The sequence below is a fragment of the Vipera berus genome (genome assembly GCF_964194415.1).
Source record: "Vipera berus genome assembly, chromosome: 2".
NCBI lineage: Eukaryota > Metazoa > Chordata > Lepidosauria > Squamata > Viperidae > Vipera > Vipera berus.
In genome coordinates, this window is record NC_138203.1 from 113,677,564 (window position 1) to 113,695,211 (window position 17,648).

Sequence of the window (17,648 nt, forward strand, 5' to 3'; positions counted from 1 at the left end):
ATTTGTTCTTCCGCTTTGAGGGCAATGGATGGGTCCTCAAATGTTTCACTCACCCCCAGGAGGAAAAGGTGTGGGTTCTCCAATTCAGGGGCCTGCTCGTTATATAAATTGTTCAACCATTCAGATGTTTCTCCCTCTAGGTTGGATGCAATCACATTGACCATCGCACCCAGGTCCGGGTAAGATTGACCCCAGTGATTCAAGTGAGAGCATACTTGGTTGAGGAAAAAAAATAAGTTTCTCTGGATCCCCATCGAAGGTTGCTCTGAAGGGTGGGCTCATCATTGCTAGCTGGGGCCCCCATTGCTGCTGTCCCCCCCTTGGTTGTTGGATCAATGGTTGCTGGGGCCCCCACTGCTGTTGTGCCCCCAGTTGCTGCTCGCCCCCTCCTGGTTATTGATTCATCGGCTATTCTGATTGATTGATTGCATTTCTAATTAAAAACAGAGAGCATAAATCTCTCATCTTTCTAGTCTGGTGTCTGAACTAAGTGTCATATCCTGCCTCACTGGACGAATGGTCATCTAGAAAAATACTGGATTAGCAAATCTGCTTTGTAACCAAACACCTCCTAGCAGAATAATACTAAAGGAAAGAAGCAGTGTGTCAATGCTGCAAACATTGACATGTTTTTGCACTGACAATAAAGCAGCCTTTTGCTTTAACTGTTTGGCTTTGAATCACTAAAGCATGGGAGGAATTCAACTCGGATGTTTTCAAGAAGATAAGAGCGCGCTTCAGAAGGGAAGTGAAACTTCATGTGTTAAACTAATTGGTGAATGTGATTTATGGCGTGTAATTAAGGGAGGGAGATTCTGTATGATATGAGGTGTTAAGGGGAGGAGAATTCAGATTCTGGCATACATCCATGAGTGCCGATGCTCCGTTCTCATTATTATAGACTTTTTTGGAATAAACAATCATGCAGTGTTCTTTGATCTGTCTCAATAATCAGAACCATGACATCATGCCAGAATCTTCTTCCTTTCAAACATCCTGGGGAGCCCTGAGCCCCCACCGCTGTCTCTAGTGAGGGAGAGAAGCTGGCAAAGATTCAGGGAAGAATCTTCATCATGGGAAGAGGAAGCCTGGCTGCTGATGAAACCTCAAAGGAGGGAGTAATAGACAGCTTGCTGTGGGAAGATGAGTTTTGGCAGATCTCCAACCCTCAGCAGCTAAGTGAGCCTATCTGGTCATCAGGCTGGAACCACTCCAGCGGAGACTACAGATGCCTAGAGACTGCACTGCCAGAGTCTTCAAAAGCAGAATGGTGGAGAGCTACCAGACCATCGGCCACTGAGAATTTGGGTGAGTGGAAAATCCTGTCTGCAGACCAGACAGCTGCCAGCCCCAGGAGTCCCCTGCCAGGCCCTCCAGACCCAGAGAGACAGAGGACCCCAACCTGGGGCCTCTGCAGCAATGAGAGGTTGGGGAAACCCCACAAGTGAAAAGCCAACAACCTCTGAGCTTGCCACAGCTAATAGAGGTCTTGCAACAGCTGGGGGTGATGGAGAAGCCTAGACATCAGAAGCTAGTGGGAGGACAAGAGAAAGGGTGGCAGCAGCAGGGCCCGAACGTGCAACCCCTGAACATACAGCAGGACCAGTGGGACCAGCAGTAGTGGGGGCCCCAGCAATCAATGATGGCCCCACCCTTCAGACCAACCTTCAATGGGGACTCAGAGAAACTGATTTTTTTCCTAAATCTCATTTGAATCGCTGGCCTATCTCTATCCGGACCCAGGTGCTATGGTCGATGTGAGGAAGAAGCATCCAAATGGTTGAACAATTTATATAATGAGCAAGTCCCTGAATTGGAGGACCCCCACCTCTTCCTCCTAGGGCTGAGAGAGAGATTTGAGGACCCATCCATTGCCCTTAAAGCAGAAGAACAAATCCACATGATAAAACAAGCTGGCCGGCCTGCCCTGGAGTATGTGCAGGAGTTTCGTAAAATAGCCAGTCGGATAGGGAGAGGGCCTGAGCAATCCATAATTCATCATTCAGGGAAGGGTTGGACAACCACCTTTCTCAGGCATGCATATACTGAGCTGTACCTGACCAGTTGCAAGAATGGTACCAGGCAGCGGTAAGATTAGATGTTCAGTTCGCCCGCTATAAGAAGCCTCTCCTACCTGAAGCCAAGCCGAGGTCAGAACAACCCGAATGGCAATCACCCCCACGGAAATCTCCAGCTACTGTGATGGCTGAAAGACCCAGGCCACCTGTAGGCCCGGCAATTAAGTGTTTCCAGTGTGGACAGCAGGGACATCGAACAGCTAAGTGGCCAGTCCCCTACCCCCAACAGCAGAACAGACCAGGGCCAGCAATGAGAAACAAACCTGCACAGTGGCTAACAGGAGAGAAATCCAACTAGATGATGCAGGAAGCTGTTGCCCAGGTCACATCCCCCACACGGGAAAATGCCGGAACTCAGGCTGGATCCACCCCTGTTCTACCCTCTTTTGACAGCGATGACGGAGAGAATGACCCGATGGTGAGCCGACACGTCCCACCTTTTTTACTACCTGCCAAGCTCATAATCCCTAAGTTGGGTATACAGGTAGATTTAAAGGTGCTAGTTGATTCTGGATGCTCCCGATGCATCATTAGCTTGCCATTTGCCATGAAACTGGGCATATGAGCAAAACTGCTCTCCAAACCTGTGAGGTTCAAGCAAGCCAATGGCTCCTTGATGGGAGGGACTTCAGTCACGCAATTAACGGAGCCCCTACACTTAGAAATAGGTGAGCACTGGGAATTTATTCACTTCCTGGTGACCCCACAAATGACTGGGACTGTTGCTGGGGGCCAAACTTCCACGACCAAGAATGTACACTATGTCCCCCCTTGAAATGGAGGAGATGCAGTGATCTGTGGATACAAACCCAGCAAGGGGATTCATCGAACAGGTCAAGGGTACTGTGGGAGCCCCCGTGTTGTTCAAAGAAAAAAAAGATGGGTCTCTTCATCTTTGTGTGGACTATAAGGGTCTTAACAGGGGAGCCCTTTGTAATTCAAGCAGATGTCAACGATGTGGCAGTCGGAGCTGTGTTACTGCAAAAGAATAAAAGTGGAGTCCTGTAACCTTGTGCCTCTAAGAAATTCATGGAAGGTGAGAGGAGATGGACAGTCTGGGAGAAGGAGGCCTTCGCAATTAGGTGGGGGCTATTAAATTGGCGACACTATTTAGAAGGGAGCAAGGTGCCTTTTGAAGTATGGAAAGATCACAAAAATTTAGAGGCACTAAAAGCTCCCCCTCAAAAACTCCCCAAAGCAAATGCGATGGGCACAGTAATTTAATCTTAAGAAAAAAACTTCCTAGCCGATGCGCTATCCTAATTGCCACAGTACAAAAGCGAACGCGAAGAGGTCTATGAGGCAATTATCCCCAGTTCACAACCTGCGGCACAATTTACACCTCACAGAACCCCTAATCCTAATGACTCGGGAGCGAAGAAGATAAAATGAGAGCTCCTCACCGATCAATGTTTCAAAGATAATCAAACCTCGCTAACATGCAGGGATGGTTTGGCATACAAGGGGGGAAATTGTATCTACCTGAAGCCCTCTGTCTCAGTGCTCTGAAACACAGCCATAAGCCATGATGTAAAACAGGCTGGACACTTCAGATATTTAAAAACTCTACACCTCATCCGCTGGCAATTTTGGTGGCCGGGGCTAAAACGAGATGTAGAAAACTATGTCAGGAGTTGTACCGTATGTGTCACCATGAAAAGAATTCCAGGGAAAACCCCTGGGTTACTGCAGTCAGTGGCAGACCTTTCTCAACCATGGGAAGAAATAGCTATCAACTTTATTGTAGACCTACCCAACAGTAGAGGAAATACTGTCATATGGACTGTGATAGATCTGTTTTCGAAGCAGGCTCATTTTATCGCCTGTAAAGGACTCCCATCTGTACAACGACTGACTAAATTGATCCTGAAATGTATCTACTGATTGCATGGTGCCGCTAAGTGAATAATTTCAGATAGAGGAGTGCAGTTCACAGCGAAACTTTGGAGGAATTTCCTTAAATTAATTGGATCATCTCAAGGCTTATCATCTGCTTTTCATCCAGCTACCAATAGGACTGCAGAATCTGCTAATAAAATGGTGGAGCAATATCTCAGATGCTATGTTTCCTAACAACAGACAACTGGACTGACCTCCTCCCTTTTGCCAAGGTGGCCTACAATAATTTTGTTCACAGCAGCACTGGCTACACATCTTTCAGAGTAGTCACAGGAAAAGAGTTCAGCCCAATGCCTGACTATCCTCAGGTGCCCTCCACTTCCCAGACACTTGATCAATGGGTGAGGGGGTGGGAAGAGGCTTGGAGAAACATGAAAATGGTGTTAAAAAAGACTTCTGAGACTTATAAAAAACAGGCTGATAAAAAGAGGGCTCCCCAAAGAACATTCCAAGTTAGGGAAAAGGTTTATCTGTCAACTAAATATTTATGTCTCAAATTACCCAGCAAGAAATTGGGACCAAAATTCTTGGGGCCTTTCCCCATTGTGAGAATCATCAACCCGGTCATAGTAGAAGTGAAATTCCCTAGACTTTTGGGACTTTTGGTTTTCCATTGGAGCTTACTTACCTTTTTGGGCCTCCACTTTAAGACCTTCCCCTAAGAAGGCCCCCGAACCTCTCGTAGTAGCGGGTCAGACCCATTATGAAGTGAAACATATTTTTGACTCTAGAATCTTTAAGGGAAAATTGCAGTACCTAGTACAATGGAAGGGATACCCATTGTCTGAAGCCATTTGGGTTAACTCTAGCGATGTGAAAGGTGATAGACTTATCAAAAAGTTTTACCCTAAGAAACCAAAAGCCAGCTCCTAACTTGTGTTTTGTTTACATTACAGGATCTGTCCTTTTTGTAAGGCGGGGCCAGATGTCAATGCTGCAAACATTGACATGTTTTTGCACTGACAATATAAGAGGCAGCCTTTTGCTTTAACTGTTTGGTTTTGAATCACTAAAGCGTGGGAGGAATTCAACCCGTATGTTTTGAGAAGATAAGAGTGCGCTTCAGAAGGGAAGTGAAACTTCGTGTGTTAAACTAATTGGTGAATGTGATTTATGGCGTGTAATTAAGGGAGGGAGATTCTGTATGATATGAGGTGTTAAGGGGAGGAGAATTCAGATTCTGGCATCCATCCATGAGTGCCGATGCTCTGTTCTCATTATTATAGACTTTTTTGGAATAAACAATCATGCAGTGTTCTTTGATCTGTCTCATTAATCGGAACCATGACAGAGTGTTAGTATGACTAATGCTCAATATAATTCACCCTACACTATAAATTACTAATTTATTTTGTTATCTTCTGTACCTGCCATTTCAACAAAATACAGAACAGTCTCCAATATTTTATTTATTTATTTTATTTAGTTACATTTATATACCGCCCTATTCCCTGAGGACTCAGGGCGGTTTACAGGAAATTAAAAAATCCACCATACAAAAGTTAAAAAACCAAATTAAAAAATATTAAATTGACCCTGTATACTTAAAACCCCAATTAAAATTTCTCCTCAGCCTGGGCCCGAGAGCTCAAACAGCCAGGTCTTCAGGCCCCGGCGGAATGATCGGAGGTCGGGGGCAGTCCTCAGCTCCACCGGCAGCTGGTTCCAGAGGGCAGGCGCTCCCACTGAGAAGGCCCTATCCCTGGGTGTCACCCGCCGGCAATCTCTCACCGGCAGCACCCTGAGCAGACCCTCCCTGTGGGAGTGCACTGGGCGAAGGGCGTTTGATGCCGGCAGCAGGTGTTCCCTCAAATAGCCCGGACCCAGGCCATGTAGGGCTTTATAGGTAATAACCAGCACCTTGAATTTCACCCGGAGGGCAACCGGAAGCCAATGCAGCTCGCGGAGTAGAGGTGTTACATGGGAGTATCGGGAGACCCCCATTACAACTCGCGCGGCCGCATTCTGCACCAGTTGAAGCCTCCGAGTGGTCTTCAAGGGCAGCCCCATGTAGAGAGCGTTACAGTAGTCCAGACGGGAGGTAACAAGCGCATGAGTAACTGTGCGTAGGGCGTCTCGGTCCAGATAGGGACGCAACTGGCGCACCAGGCGAACCTGTGCAAAAGCCCCCCTGGTCACGGCTCCTATGTGGTCTTCAAAATTGAGCCGTGAGTCCAGGAGGATGCCCAAGTTGCGAGCCCTATCAACGGGGGGTAACACCTCACCCCCCATCGTTAGAGGTGGAATAAGTTGGTTAACCCGAGATGCCGATATGCACAGCCACTCAGTCTTGGCGGGATTGAGACGAAGCCTGTTTCTCCCCATCCAGACCTGAACCGCCTCCAGGCACCGGGACATCACGGAGAGGGCATCGCTGGGTTGGTTCGGGGTGGAAAGAAAAAGTTGGGTATCATCAGCGTACTGGTGATACCCCACCCCGAAACCACGAATGATCTCGCCCAGCGGCTTCATATAGATGTTGAACAGGAGAGGCGAGAGGACCGACCCCTGAGGAACTCCACAAATGAGAGACCTCGGGGCGGATCTCTGCCCTCCTGTCAACACCGACTGCGAGCGGCCCTGGAGGTAGGAGGAGAACCACCGTAGAACGGTGCCTCCCACTCCCAACCCCCTGAGACGCCGCAGCAGGATACCATGGTCGATGGTATCGAAAGCCGCTGAGAGATCTAATAGGACCAGGACAGAGGAGCAACCCCTGTCCCTAGCCCTCCAGAGATCATTCACCAGCGCGACCAATGCCGTCTCCGTGCTGTGTCCGGGCCTGAAGCCCGATTGGTACGGGTCCAGATAATCAGTTTCCTCCAGGAACAGAGGGAGCTGATGCGCCACCACACTCTCAACAACCTTCGCCAGAAAGCGAAGGTTGGAGACTGGACGATAGTTGTTTAAAACAGCCGGGTCCAAAGCAGGCTTCTTGAGAAGGGGCCTCACCACCACCTCCTTCAAGGCGGCAGGGAAGACACCCTCCTTCAAAGAAGCAGTTATTACTGCATGGAACCAGCCTTGTGTTCCCTCCCGAGCCGCATAAGCTAGCCAGGAGGGGCACGGATCCAACAAACAGGTGGTGGTGCTCAGTCTCCCCATGATCCTGTCCACATCATCAGGGGAAACAGGGTCGAACTCAGTCCAGATAACATGCTCAAGACCGCCTGATTCCTCCACGTCAGACTCTGCCCAGTCAGAGTCCAGACCGGTCCGGATCCGAGCGATTTTGTCCGCCAGATGATGACTAAACTCCTCGGCTCGTCCCTGCAAGGGATCCTCTCTCACCTCCTGGTTAAGGAGGGAGCGAGTCACCCTAAACAGGGCGGCCGGGCGATTATCTGCGGACGCGATAAGGGCGGCAAAGTAGTTAGACTTCGCCGTCCTTATCGCCGCAAGATAAGACCTTATAAAGGTTCTTAATTGCAATCGGTCGGATTCGGATCGGCTGGATCTCCAACCGCTCTCTAGACCTCGTCTCCGACGCTTCATCTCCCGGAGCTCCACAGAGAACCATGGGGCCCAACGGGATCTGCGCCGGGTCAGAGGTCGCATGGGTACAACGCAGTCAAGTGCCCTGGTGGCAGCCGTTTCCCAGGCCTCCACCAGAGCATCGACTGGGCTGTGGGTAAGGGTGATAGGTATAGGCCCAAGCGCCCTCTGGAACCGATCCGGGTCCATTAGGCGCCTGGGGCGGAACCACCTGGACGGTTCCGCCGCCCAGCGGCGGGGGGTGGCATGACGGAAAACCAGCCTCAGGAGGTGGTGATCTGACCATGACAGAGGGGTGATGGACGGGGAACCCCCTCCCAGATCATCCAACCACTGTCCAGACAGGAACACCAGGTCGAGAGTATGATCCCCCTCATGGGTCGGGCCCTCAATAACCTGGGTCAGGCCCATGGCTGTCATGGAAGCCATGAACTCCCGAGCCAACTCCGACGACCCTCCCAGTGACGGCAGGTTGAAGTCACCCAGGACTATAAGCCTGGGGAACTCCACTGCCAACCCTGAGAGGGCGTCGAGCAGCTCAGGCAGGGCTGTTGCCACACAGCTGGGCGCCAGGTATGTAAGCAACAAGCCCAACTGAACCCGAGGACCACATCTCAAGAGGAGGGATTCACTCCCGGCCATCTGGACAATGGTGGCCTCCCGGGGACACAAAGTCTCCCGAATAACCACTGCCACTCCACCACCCCTGCCCTGAGCCCGCGGCTGGTGCAGCACCCGGAAACCCGGCGGGCATAACTCGGTGAGAGGCACCCCTCCCTCCGAGCCCAGCCAAGTTTCCGTGATGCACGCTAGATCCGCACATTCCTCCTCGATCAGGTCACGGATGAGGGGAGCTCATATAAAGCTCATATAAAGAAACTCTTGTCAGCTTCACAGATAAAAATTTGCCATCCCACATTTGCTGATGAATATAGCTATGAATTTTTTCATCTTTTAAATAACAGATGAGAAACACAAAACTGAATTATGAGCAGAAGCTAAGAATCCATTTTTATTGCTATGCTGCTTCCCTTTAGTGACACTAAATCTGCTTTTTATGTATATAAAATGATTAACAGTATATACATATTCTGTATCTTTTGCATCTGGCCGTTCTAATATTTCTGAGCCAGAAAAATTCCTATCTGATAGGAACCATGACATGGAAACACAGTAAATCTTACTTTGAAGTACAAGCATTCTTAGTTAACTATGGTCATTGTAACTGAGAATTTGAATACTAAGTGATGTAGTTATAAGATGCAATGTCATGTGATTACACTGACGTAGAAGGACAATTATGGCAATCGCAGTGGTTGTTTTTAAATGTGACATTACATGAACCCCACTTATGGCCTCCTGTTGAATTCCCCCTTTGATTTTGCTTATTGATAAACTGGCAGTGAAAGGCACAAATTGTGATAATGTGACCACAGGATGCTGCAACCATTAATTGCAAGCTGATAGCCAAGCACCTGAATTACATTTACTACAGGGATGTTGCAATGACCCATTATAAGTCTTCTGTGCATCACAACATCAAACAGTTGTGGAATGAGTGGCTGCTGAACAAAGACAACCTCTCTTGTAATATTGCCTTTTGCTTATACTCCATCAGACTAATGTGCTACCTCTGGAATAGTACTAGACTGCAGTTTCCTGGCATAGGGGGGATCAATTTAGTTAGGACCATACTTTTCTGATCTCCAAGTTGCCTATCAGCATCAGCATACTTTGAGAATTCATTCTTTTGTGGATGAAGAAGATATAGGAGAAGGCCTTTGCAATGTATATCAAAGAATCTCCTAGTTTAATGCAGTAGCACTGGCATTTAGGCTTATAATACTGCTCCATAGTGTTTTACAGCACTCTGTGCAGGATTTACAAGGTAAAAAGCATTATTTGCATATTGCCCCAACAATCTGGGTCCTTATTTTACAGACCTCAGAAGGATGGCATGGTGGCACAGTGGTTAGAATGCAGTATTGCAGGCTAATTTTGCCGACTGCCAGGAGTTCAATTCTGACCAGCTCAAGGTTGACTCAGCCTTCTGTCTTCCGAGGTCAGTAAGATAAGGACCCAGATTTTTAGAGGCAATATGCTGACTCTGTAAACCGCTTAGAGAGTGCTGTAAAGTACTACAAAGTCTAAATGTTATGCTACTAGTGCTATGGAAGGCTGAGTCAACTTGGAGCCCCATCAGGAATGAATTCCAGGCTTTATGTTAAGAGTAACTAGGGAGCAGCTTTGGAGTCAATAAAGAACTGTTTACTTTTGGATAAAGCATAATATAGCAGCAGTGGTTGGCACCATTTAACATTTAAACAAGATACTTACAGAAGCAAAGGAAAAGTGTGTCCACGCACATGGCATATACACTGAAAAATCCATGTGCAATGAGGTAGGAACCCACAATCACTGTCTACAAAAAAGAGAGTGGTATCATATCTAGGCAATGACAATAACAATAATGTTTAAATTGATTATATTTAACTCTTTATGTCCACCCCTGGTAACCCAAGTTGCTGTCCTCTCACAGCGTCTGTAGGCTATTAGGGCCTGGATGGGGGACAACAGGATTTGGCTGAACCCTGGCAAGACCAAATGGCTTTGAGTATATAGACCCCCAAGATCCAGGACTTTGAATCCTTAGTTCTGGATGAGGTGGCACTACTCCAGACAGATCTGGTTAGCAATTTGGTGGTTCACCTGGACTCATGATTCCTATTCAAATAGCAGGTGGCAGTTGCGGCTAGGAGAGCCTTTGCACAACTTTGGGTTGTGGCTTTTCCTGGGAGAGGAATACCTGCACTCAGTTATTCTTGTATTTGGACTATTGCAAAACACTCTACATCGGGTTTCCCTTGAAGAGCATTTGGAAGCTACACCTGATGCAGAGTGAGGAAGCGTGGGCAGCTTTTGGGGCCACCACCGTTATTCCGTAAGTTGCACTGGCTACCAGTTTGCTTGCAGGTGCAATTCAAAGTGTTGGTTATCACCTTTAAAGCCCTTCATGGCATAGATCCAGATTACTTGAGGAACATCTTATCCCAATGGGATTGGCTCACCCCACCTTTCCAGACAGAGGAGACATGTTGTAGACCCCACATGTTGCAGACCCCACCAGCCAGGGAACTCCAGCTGGCAGGATTGAGAAGAGCTTTCTCTGCTGTCATTCCTGCCCTTTGGAATATCTTGCCCCAGGATATCCCACACTTCTGACCTTCCACAAGAGTTTGAAGACTTGGCTCTAACAGTTGAACTGGGGTTCCAGTGGGGGAGGTTCATGTTGTATGTGGCTGATAGATTCAACAACAGATCCCCCCTCCCCCCATCCTACTCCTTCCTTCCCCATATTCTAATTATAGCTAATAATTGGTATTTTTATAGTACCAAGCAGCACAACTATCAAGGAAGACTTCAATGCTGTAAAAGTAGATTAAATGAACATGAAAACAGCTGCCAAGCAATACAGCTGGAATTGGAGGGAAAAAAATCCATATTTTTAGAAATACTAACCAGAATGGGGACCCAGTAATAATTGAGAGTTGGTGCTGTGTCTTGAATCAGCTTTATTCTTTGGGTGAAAAAAAAGAAAGCAAGGATACCTAAAAAGAAACAAAAATAATTAAATTTCACATTTTTCTCAATATCTTTAGTGCCAATTTGGAAATCCCATAATTTTTACAAACGGGTTTGACCTTGACCCATACATATTTCAACAAATTTCTTTCCCCCTCCCAAATGGGGTTTAAATCTTCTACTTGTTTCTACATATTATGAAAATGAGCTGTAATAACATGCAAGAGAGGTAGAAAAGGTCTTCCCTAGCTTTATGTCCTCTACATATACTGGATTAGAACTCTTGATATCTTAAAATTTGAGGCAAGGCACTTGCAACTAGAAATTTTTAGAAGAGCAAAAGTAGGATTGAAATACAGCAAAATGTGGAAAGGTACAGAAATCATACTTGGGAAAAGAAACAGCTTTACCTCCAGCTATATTAGGGTCCCATTCCTGTTATACAAAAAAAAGGTTTTGACCCCTGCTTTAAATATATTCTTTATTGCCTATACCAATTACATTCAAATGCAAATTCAATAAGTGAAATCTGCATGGAAACACCAAAAAGACGACCAAATGAGTGACCAACCTTGAGAGCAAAGCCAAAATATCAAATATCTTACCAACGCTTCCCACAATTAGGATTTTTCCAAGGAAAAACAGGAAATCAGTAACTTTGTCCAAAACAGCCACCCTGAATACAGAGAGGAAACAGTTACAGTTACAGATAGTCCATGAACATAATTGAGCCCAAAATTTCAATTGCTCAGCAAGACTGTTGTGAGTTTTGTTCCATTTTGCAACCTTTCTTGCCACAGTTGTTAAGTGAATCACTGTGTGTCAAGTTCCAGCTAAGAAGCCCAAGGAAGAAAAACACCAGAGACATTGTGATCTGTAATGTAAACTTTATTAGGCATTAGCAAACCAGTACAATAGAAGGAAAGCTAGCTCTTTATGGCAGGAAATTAATTAATTAATTAATTAATTAATTAATTAATTAATTAAAAGAGTAAAACTTTCCCTCCCTTCTATGACAGTTCAGGTCACATTGTCTAATTAATCTTTCAGCAATTGTTAAGAGAAAAAAACTTCAATTCACCAAAACATCTCTTCAGCGGCTTTAGCTCTCGTGCTGATAGGGAGCACCTGTGGATCCTAACTCTCCCTTCTCCCCCCTTAACTGTAGACAAGCTAGAAGCACTACAGCGGCCCTAAAGACAGTAAATTTCATAGCTTGGCAGGCTGGCCTCTAGAAGGAAAAGGTAACCTGGAAAACAAAAAGGAATACACATCATTGCTTATTCTTCCCTTGTACTGGTCCTGGTTTTGAGGGGTACTTAGTGTGGAAATGTTTTACTAAACGATCCCCTTTTATGTGCTGGACTTTCACCCATATAGCTTCTGATATCAGATACCCTTCCCACTGGATTAAGTATTGCGATTTCCATTTGTGGATTCTAGAATCAAGGATTTGCTTAAATTCATAATGTGTTTCCCCTTCTACCACTATTGGGACTGGGGCTGCCTCCCCTACTAGTCTCATTGTGGATCCCCTATATGGTTTCAGTAAGATGAAATGGAATACTGGGTGCACTTTACCCAATAACCTTGGTAGTCTTAGCATTACTATCACTGGGTTGACTTTTATGATGAGGAAAGGATCTATATACTTCGTCCCTAACTTCTTGTAAGTTTGTCTCACCTTAAGATACTTGGTGGACAGATACACTTTATCTCCTATATGGAACGTTTCCTGGGGAGCTCATTTTTTTGTCTGCTTGCTTTTTCCGACTTTTGGCTGCTTTAGTTAAAGCCCATTTTGCATCGCTCCAGACCTGTTGGAATGAACCCAGCTTAGGGTGCTCAAGGAGGGTGTCACTGCACGTTTTTTTTAGTTCGTCCGAAAAGCTCAATTTTAACTGTACATTTCTTTCTGTTCTGCACCTGTGTTGATAACCTATCTGGTAACCATAGTGAATGTCATGTGGTCTAGCTATGTTATGAGTTAGCTTTGCTGTGTGCGCAAGCGTAAATTTTTTTTCTAGTTTTTGTCTTCACTTTTCTTTTACTGTCTGATGGGATAGGATGTAGTCGGTTAGCTTTCTTTGTTTATATATATTTTTCTTTTGTGATTAAAGGTTTTTAATAGAATATGTGTCGGGAGTGACTTCCGGGTGGCAAGGCTTTGTCGCAGGCAGCCATTCTGGCTGTCAGCCCCGTCGTCTCCGTAGAGCCGCCGAAAACAGCGCCGATCAGCTGTTTTGACGGCTTGGAAGCCCGCTCCTCAGGAAAAGAGGAGGGGGTGAGCGCCCAGGTAGGGGTAGAGCTCTCCGGGGCCGCCAGAGCTAAAATTCTGGCGGCTGAAGGATTGAGCCCCCCCCGAAGCCTGAGTTTGCTCCGGACTGTGGGGCGCCTCTGCTCCGGGCTTTTGGAACAGAGCAGGGCATCAGCAACCATCCCTGCCAGCAAGAGAGAACTTTAGAGAACTTGGATGCAGGCAGAGCTGTATCAGATGAAAGTGAATTTCTGATCTTTAACTCGGTGGATTTTGTGGAGTTTGATGAAAGTGAAAGTGCGTAGCAGGCAATAGTGGGTGAAAATGGCTGCCAAATCTTCAAAAGTTCCTAGAAGTGCGGGGGCTTCTCCAGTGCAGCAATCTTCCTTACAAGCCTTAATGCCCCCCCCCCCCGCACCTGCACCAACTTTTACAGTTAAAGACTTGCAGGATGTTTTGCAAGAGGCTATGAAAAAGCAATCTCAACAATTAGTTGAGGATGAGAAGCTTACAGAACCTATGGATGAGAAGTTAACAGAAATGAGGGCAGACATCTTACTTGCATTTCAAGGCATGGCTGTATGCAAAGAGCGCTTGGACGAGAGAGTGGAAGATCTCAGCCAAAATAATATCAGATTAGATGCAAAAATGACAGAGACTGAAAATGTGGTGGATAAAATTGACGATGATGGATAAGGATCCAAAAATATCGATTCAGGTTGCCCAATTTTGTGCCACCATCTGCACAATATGTCGCACCATTATTAAGGTCTGAAAAAAAATTAATATGTTTTATTTTGAGAATTTTGGATTGTATTTATTGGTTTGGTGGTTCTATATGTTGTAAATATGGATGTAAGATTGTTACTGCTGTTATATATTTTGATTGTGTCTGGCCTTAAGGCTGTAATAAACAGATTGATACTATAAAAACCATATGTTTTGGCATCTTTTTCATATCTCATTTGCATTTCCAGGTGTGGCCAACATTATAGCTTCAATGCCCTGTTCTTCCAGTTCTTGTTTAGTTTATAGTTTCTCTTCAGTGTTCAAAATGTCTCTATAAATCACAAGTTTCTCATACTAATTAGATTTGGGTGACCAAACGCTTCCATTGTCGAGATCCATCTTGGTATTTTCATATTTTTTTTTCTTTTTCTTTTTCTTTTCCCATGTTAGAAGCAAAGGATTTCTTACAGTGATTTTGAAAGTATTTATGGATTTTTTTTCTTCCCAAACCATAGAAAGATGTGCCATCAGAGTTGTAAGTCATGTCCTTCTAAGTATAGTAATCTTTTGTGTTTAAGGGTTATCCATTCTTTTAACCATATTAATGCAGCTGCTTGATAGTATAGAGCCCAGTCTGGTAACCCAAATCCTCCATTTTCTTTCATTTTTTTGTAACATTTTCAGTCTAATTCTGGCTTTTTTTCTCCTTGCCAGGTAAATTTCAAAATTGATTCATTTAACTCATCAAAAACAAAAATTCTCTATTTTTGTAGGTATTGTTTGGAATAAAAAGAATTTACCAAAATGTTTATTTTTACTGTCACTATTCTTCGTAATATTGATAGTTGTAAGTTTTTTCATTTTACCAGGTCTAGTTTTGTTTTAATATAATTTATCTTCTTTTATTGTTGCACACCTTGCTGTTAAATATATTCCCAGGTATTTAACTTTCTTGACTACCTGGATGTCTGTTTTTTCTGACAGTGGGTTTTTTTGTTTGTCTATAAGGTTTTTGTTTATCATTTTACTCTTTTCTCTGTTTTATTATCAGTCCTGCTACATCTCCAAATTCTTCACTCATCAATAATTCAGGGCTTGTCTCCAACGGATCTTCTAATATAAATACCAAATTATCCACAAATGCTTGTAGTTTATATTTTTCATCTTTTATCTCCATTCCTTTAATTTCTGGGTCCTGTCTAACATTTCTATTCAACAGTTCCAAAGTTGAAATAAATAAAAATGGAGCTAGTGGACACCCTTGTCTAGTGCCTTATTTTAACATTAAAGGTCTCTGTGAAATCTCCATTTACAATTATTTTAGCCACTTGTCTAATTGTATTTATGAAATTTTCTCCAAAATCCATACAGTTTAGTTGTTGTACCATAAGTTACCAATTAACGTTATCAAAGGCTTTTTGCACATCTAAAAAAAATTAGTACCATTTGCTTCCTTGGATGCATTTCATAATATTCCAGTGTATCTAAAATAATTCTTAAATTGTTCTTTATTGTCTCTTTGGTAAGAATCCATTTTTTGGTCTGGATGTATAAATTCAATCAAAAATCTCTTCAATCTTTCTTGCTATTATTGAAGCAAAAATTTTATAATCCACATTTAATAGAGATATTGGTCTACAGTTCTTTATCTGGGTCAAGTCTGAGTCTTCTTTTGGTATTAAGGTAATATTGGCTTCTGTCCACGTATTTGGTGATTTGGCCTCTAATAGTACCTCATTAAGGGACGTGGTGGCTCAGTGGGTTAGGACGCTGAACTTGTCGATCAGAAGGTCGGCAGTTTGGCGGGTTGAATCCCGAGTGCCGCATAACAGAGTGAGCGCCTGTTACTTGTCCCAGCTTCTGCTAACCTAGCAGTTCGAAAGCACATAAAAATGCAAGTAGAAAAATAGGGACCACTATGGTGGGAAGGTAACAGTGTTCCGTGCGCCTTTGGTGTCTAGTCATGCCGGCCACATGAGCATGGAGATGTCTTCGGACAAGCGCTGGCTCTTCGGCTTTGAAACAGAGATGAGCACCGGCCCCTAGAGTCGGAAACGACTAGCACGCATGTGCGGGGGAACCTTTACCTTTTTTAGTACCTCATTACACACTTCTTGCATTAATGGGGTTAGTACATCTTGTAGACATTTGTAAAATTCTGTGGGTAGCTCATCTTGGCCTAGTGTCTTGTCATTTTTTTGCTTTTTTATCACTTCTGTCAGCTTCATCATTGTTATTTTCCCATTTAGCATATTTTTAAAGTTCTCTAAAATTTTTGGTAGCTTGGCATTTTCTATATATATCACCTTATTTTTTCCTGGGTAATTTCTTCTATATCATAGAGTGTTTCATAACATTCTTTGTTTTTTTTATTGTATCATTTTGTAAATCGCCTCTCACATCTTGCAATTTATCAGTTTTCTCTTTCTTTTTTCAGTTTATAAGCTAACCATCTACCCAGCTTGTTAGCATTTTCAAAAAAGTTTTGTTTTGCTCTTTTAATTTGTTGGGCTATTTCTTCAGCTTCTATTAAATTTAATTTGTATTTTATTATCTTCATTTGTTTTTTAAGAGTTTTCTTTTGTGGGTCTCTTTGTAGTTCTGATTCTAATTTCATAAATTCTTCCTTTAGTTTTGTTTGTTGTTTTTTTTCTTGTTCTTTTTTGCCATATAAGTTATAGCTAATCCTCTAAAGTATGCTTTGGCTGTGTCCCAAACATTTTTTTGCAATATATTTTTATTGATTTTTTTAAAAAAACATAAATCACTTAATAATTGGTGAACAGTGTGTTGTCTGAGTTATATTTGTAAAACAATCATTAACAAATGATTTCTATAATCCATAATCCACATAATGGTTTAAGTTGATTTCCTCTTTTCCCAAAATATCCTCTTTTGCAAACATTGAGTTAATACAATTCTTATTGTTTTGGTAGATAACAATTAAATATATAATTTTCCCCAATATTCCTAAAAATAATTGCATCACAGGCAGCAGCATGGTCTTCTCACATGCCGAACCTGCCTGTGTGCACGCATAGGTAAAGGCGAGTGCATGCACCTGGCACCTGGCATCCCGGGTGACTGTTTTGCCACACAGGCTGACTGCATTCTCAGTGCTACCCTTTCACCCAGGACAACAGGCACCAGGCACATGTGCTCACCTCTGCCTCTGCACATGCACAGGCAGGTTCAGCTTGTTGCCAGTTTGCCTTGTCCGGCCACTCTGCACAGTGAGAAAACTGCATAGCTGCCTGCCGAAACCAGGCTGGGGTCTGGGCAGCATAGCATAGGTAACGTGGACTCTCATGCCACTCGTGGCAACCCTTTCTCAGGAGTCCACAGGTGTGGGAAGAGGGCGAGGGCCATGTTATGTTTCAGGTTCGGACGAGCAGGAAAGACGCCAGGCAGATGAGTACAGAAGAATAGTTGCTTTATTCATAATTTTAACTGTACTGAGGGTTAGGGGTATCCATGCAGTCTTTATATAGTCTCCCATAATCTGAACAACCAATCAGATTGAACCCATCATTCCTGCCAAGTCGACTGCAGCCTGGACTGGAAAGTCCCATCTTGGTTGCTGGAGAACCGTTAGCTTTCCAGCGTAC

The 17,648-nt window shown here is 44.2% G+C and overlaps 1 protein-coding gene across 4 annotated transcripts in view; it reads right to left on the bottom strand.

Annotated features, from left to right (window-relative positions):
- SLC44A2 (solute carrier family 44 member 2 (CTL2 blood group)) overlaps positions 1-17,648 on the bottom strand; it is a 172,892-nt gene that overhangs the window by 43,984 nt on the left and 111,260 nt on the right. For all 4 annotated transcript variants that reach the window (XR_014024878.1, XR_014024879.1, XM_081315770.1 and 1 more), the window contains 3 exons: positions 11,660-11,730; positions 10,992-11,080; positions 9,810-9,894 (listed from right to left, as the gene is read on the bottom strand). Coding sequence is in view for 2 of the 4 variants with exons in the window: in XM_081315770.1 (XP_081171896.1) it covers positions 9,810-9,894; positions 10,992-11,080; positions 11,660-11,730 (245 nt within the window). In the remaining 2 variants the exon portion in view is untranslated. The remainder of the gene's footprint in view (positions 1-9,809; positions 9,895-10,991; positions 11,081-11,659; positions 11,731-17,648) is intronic.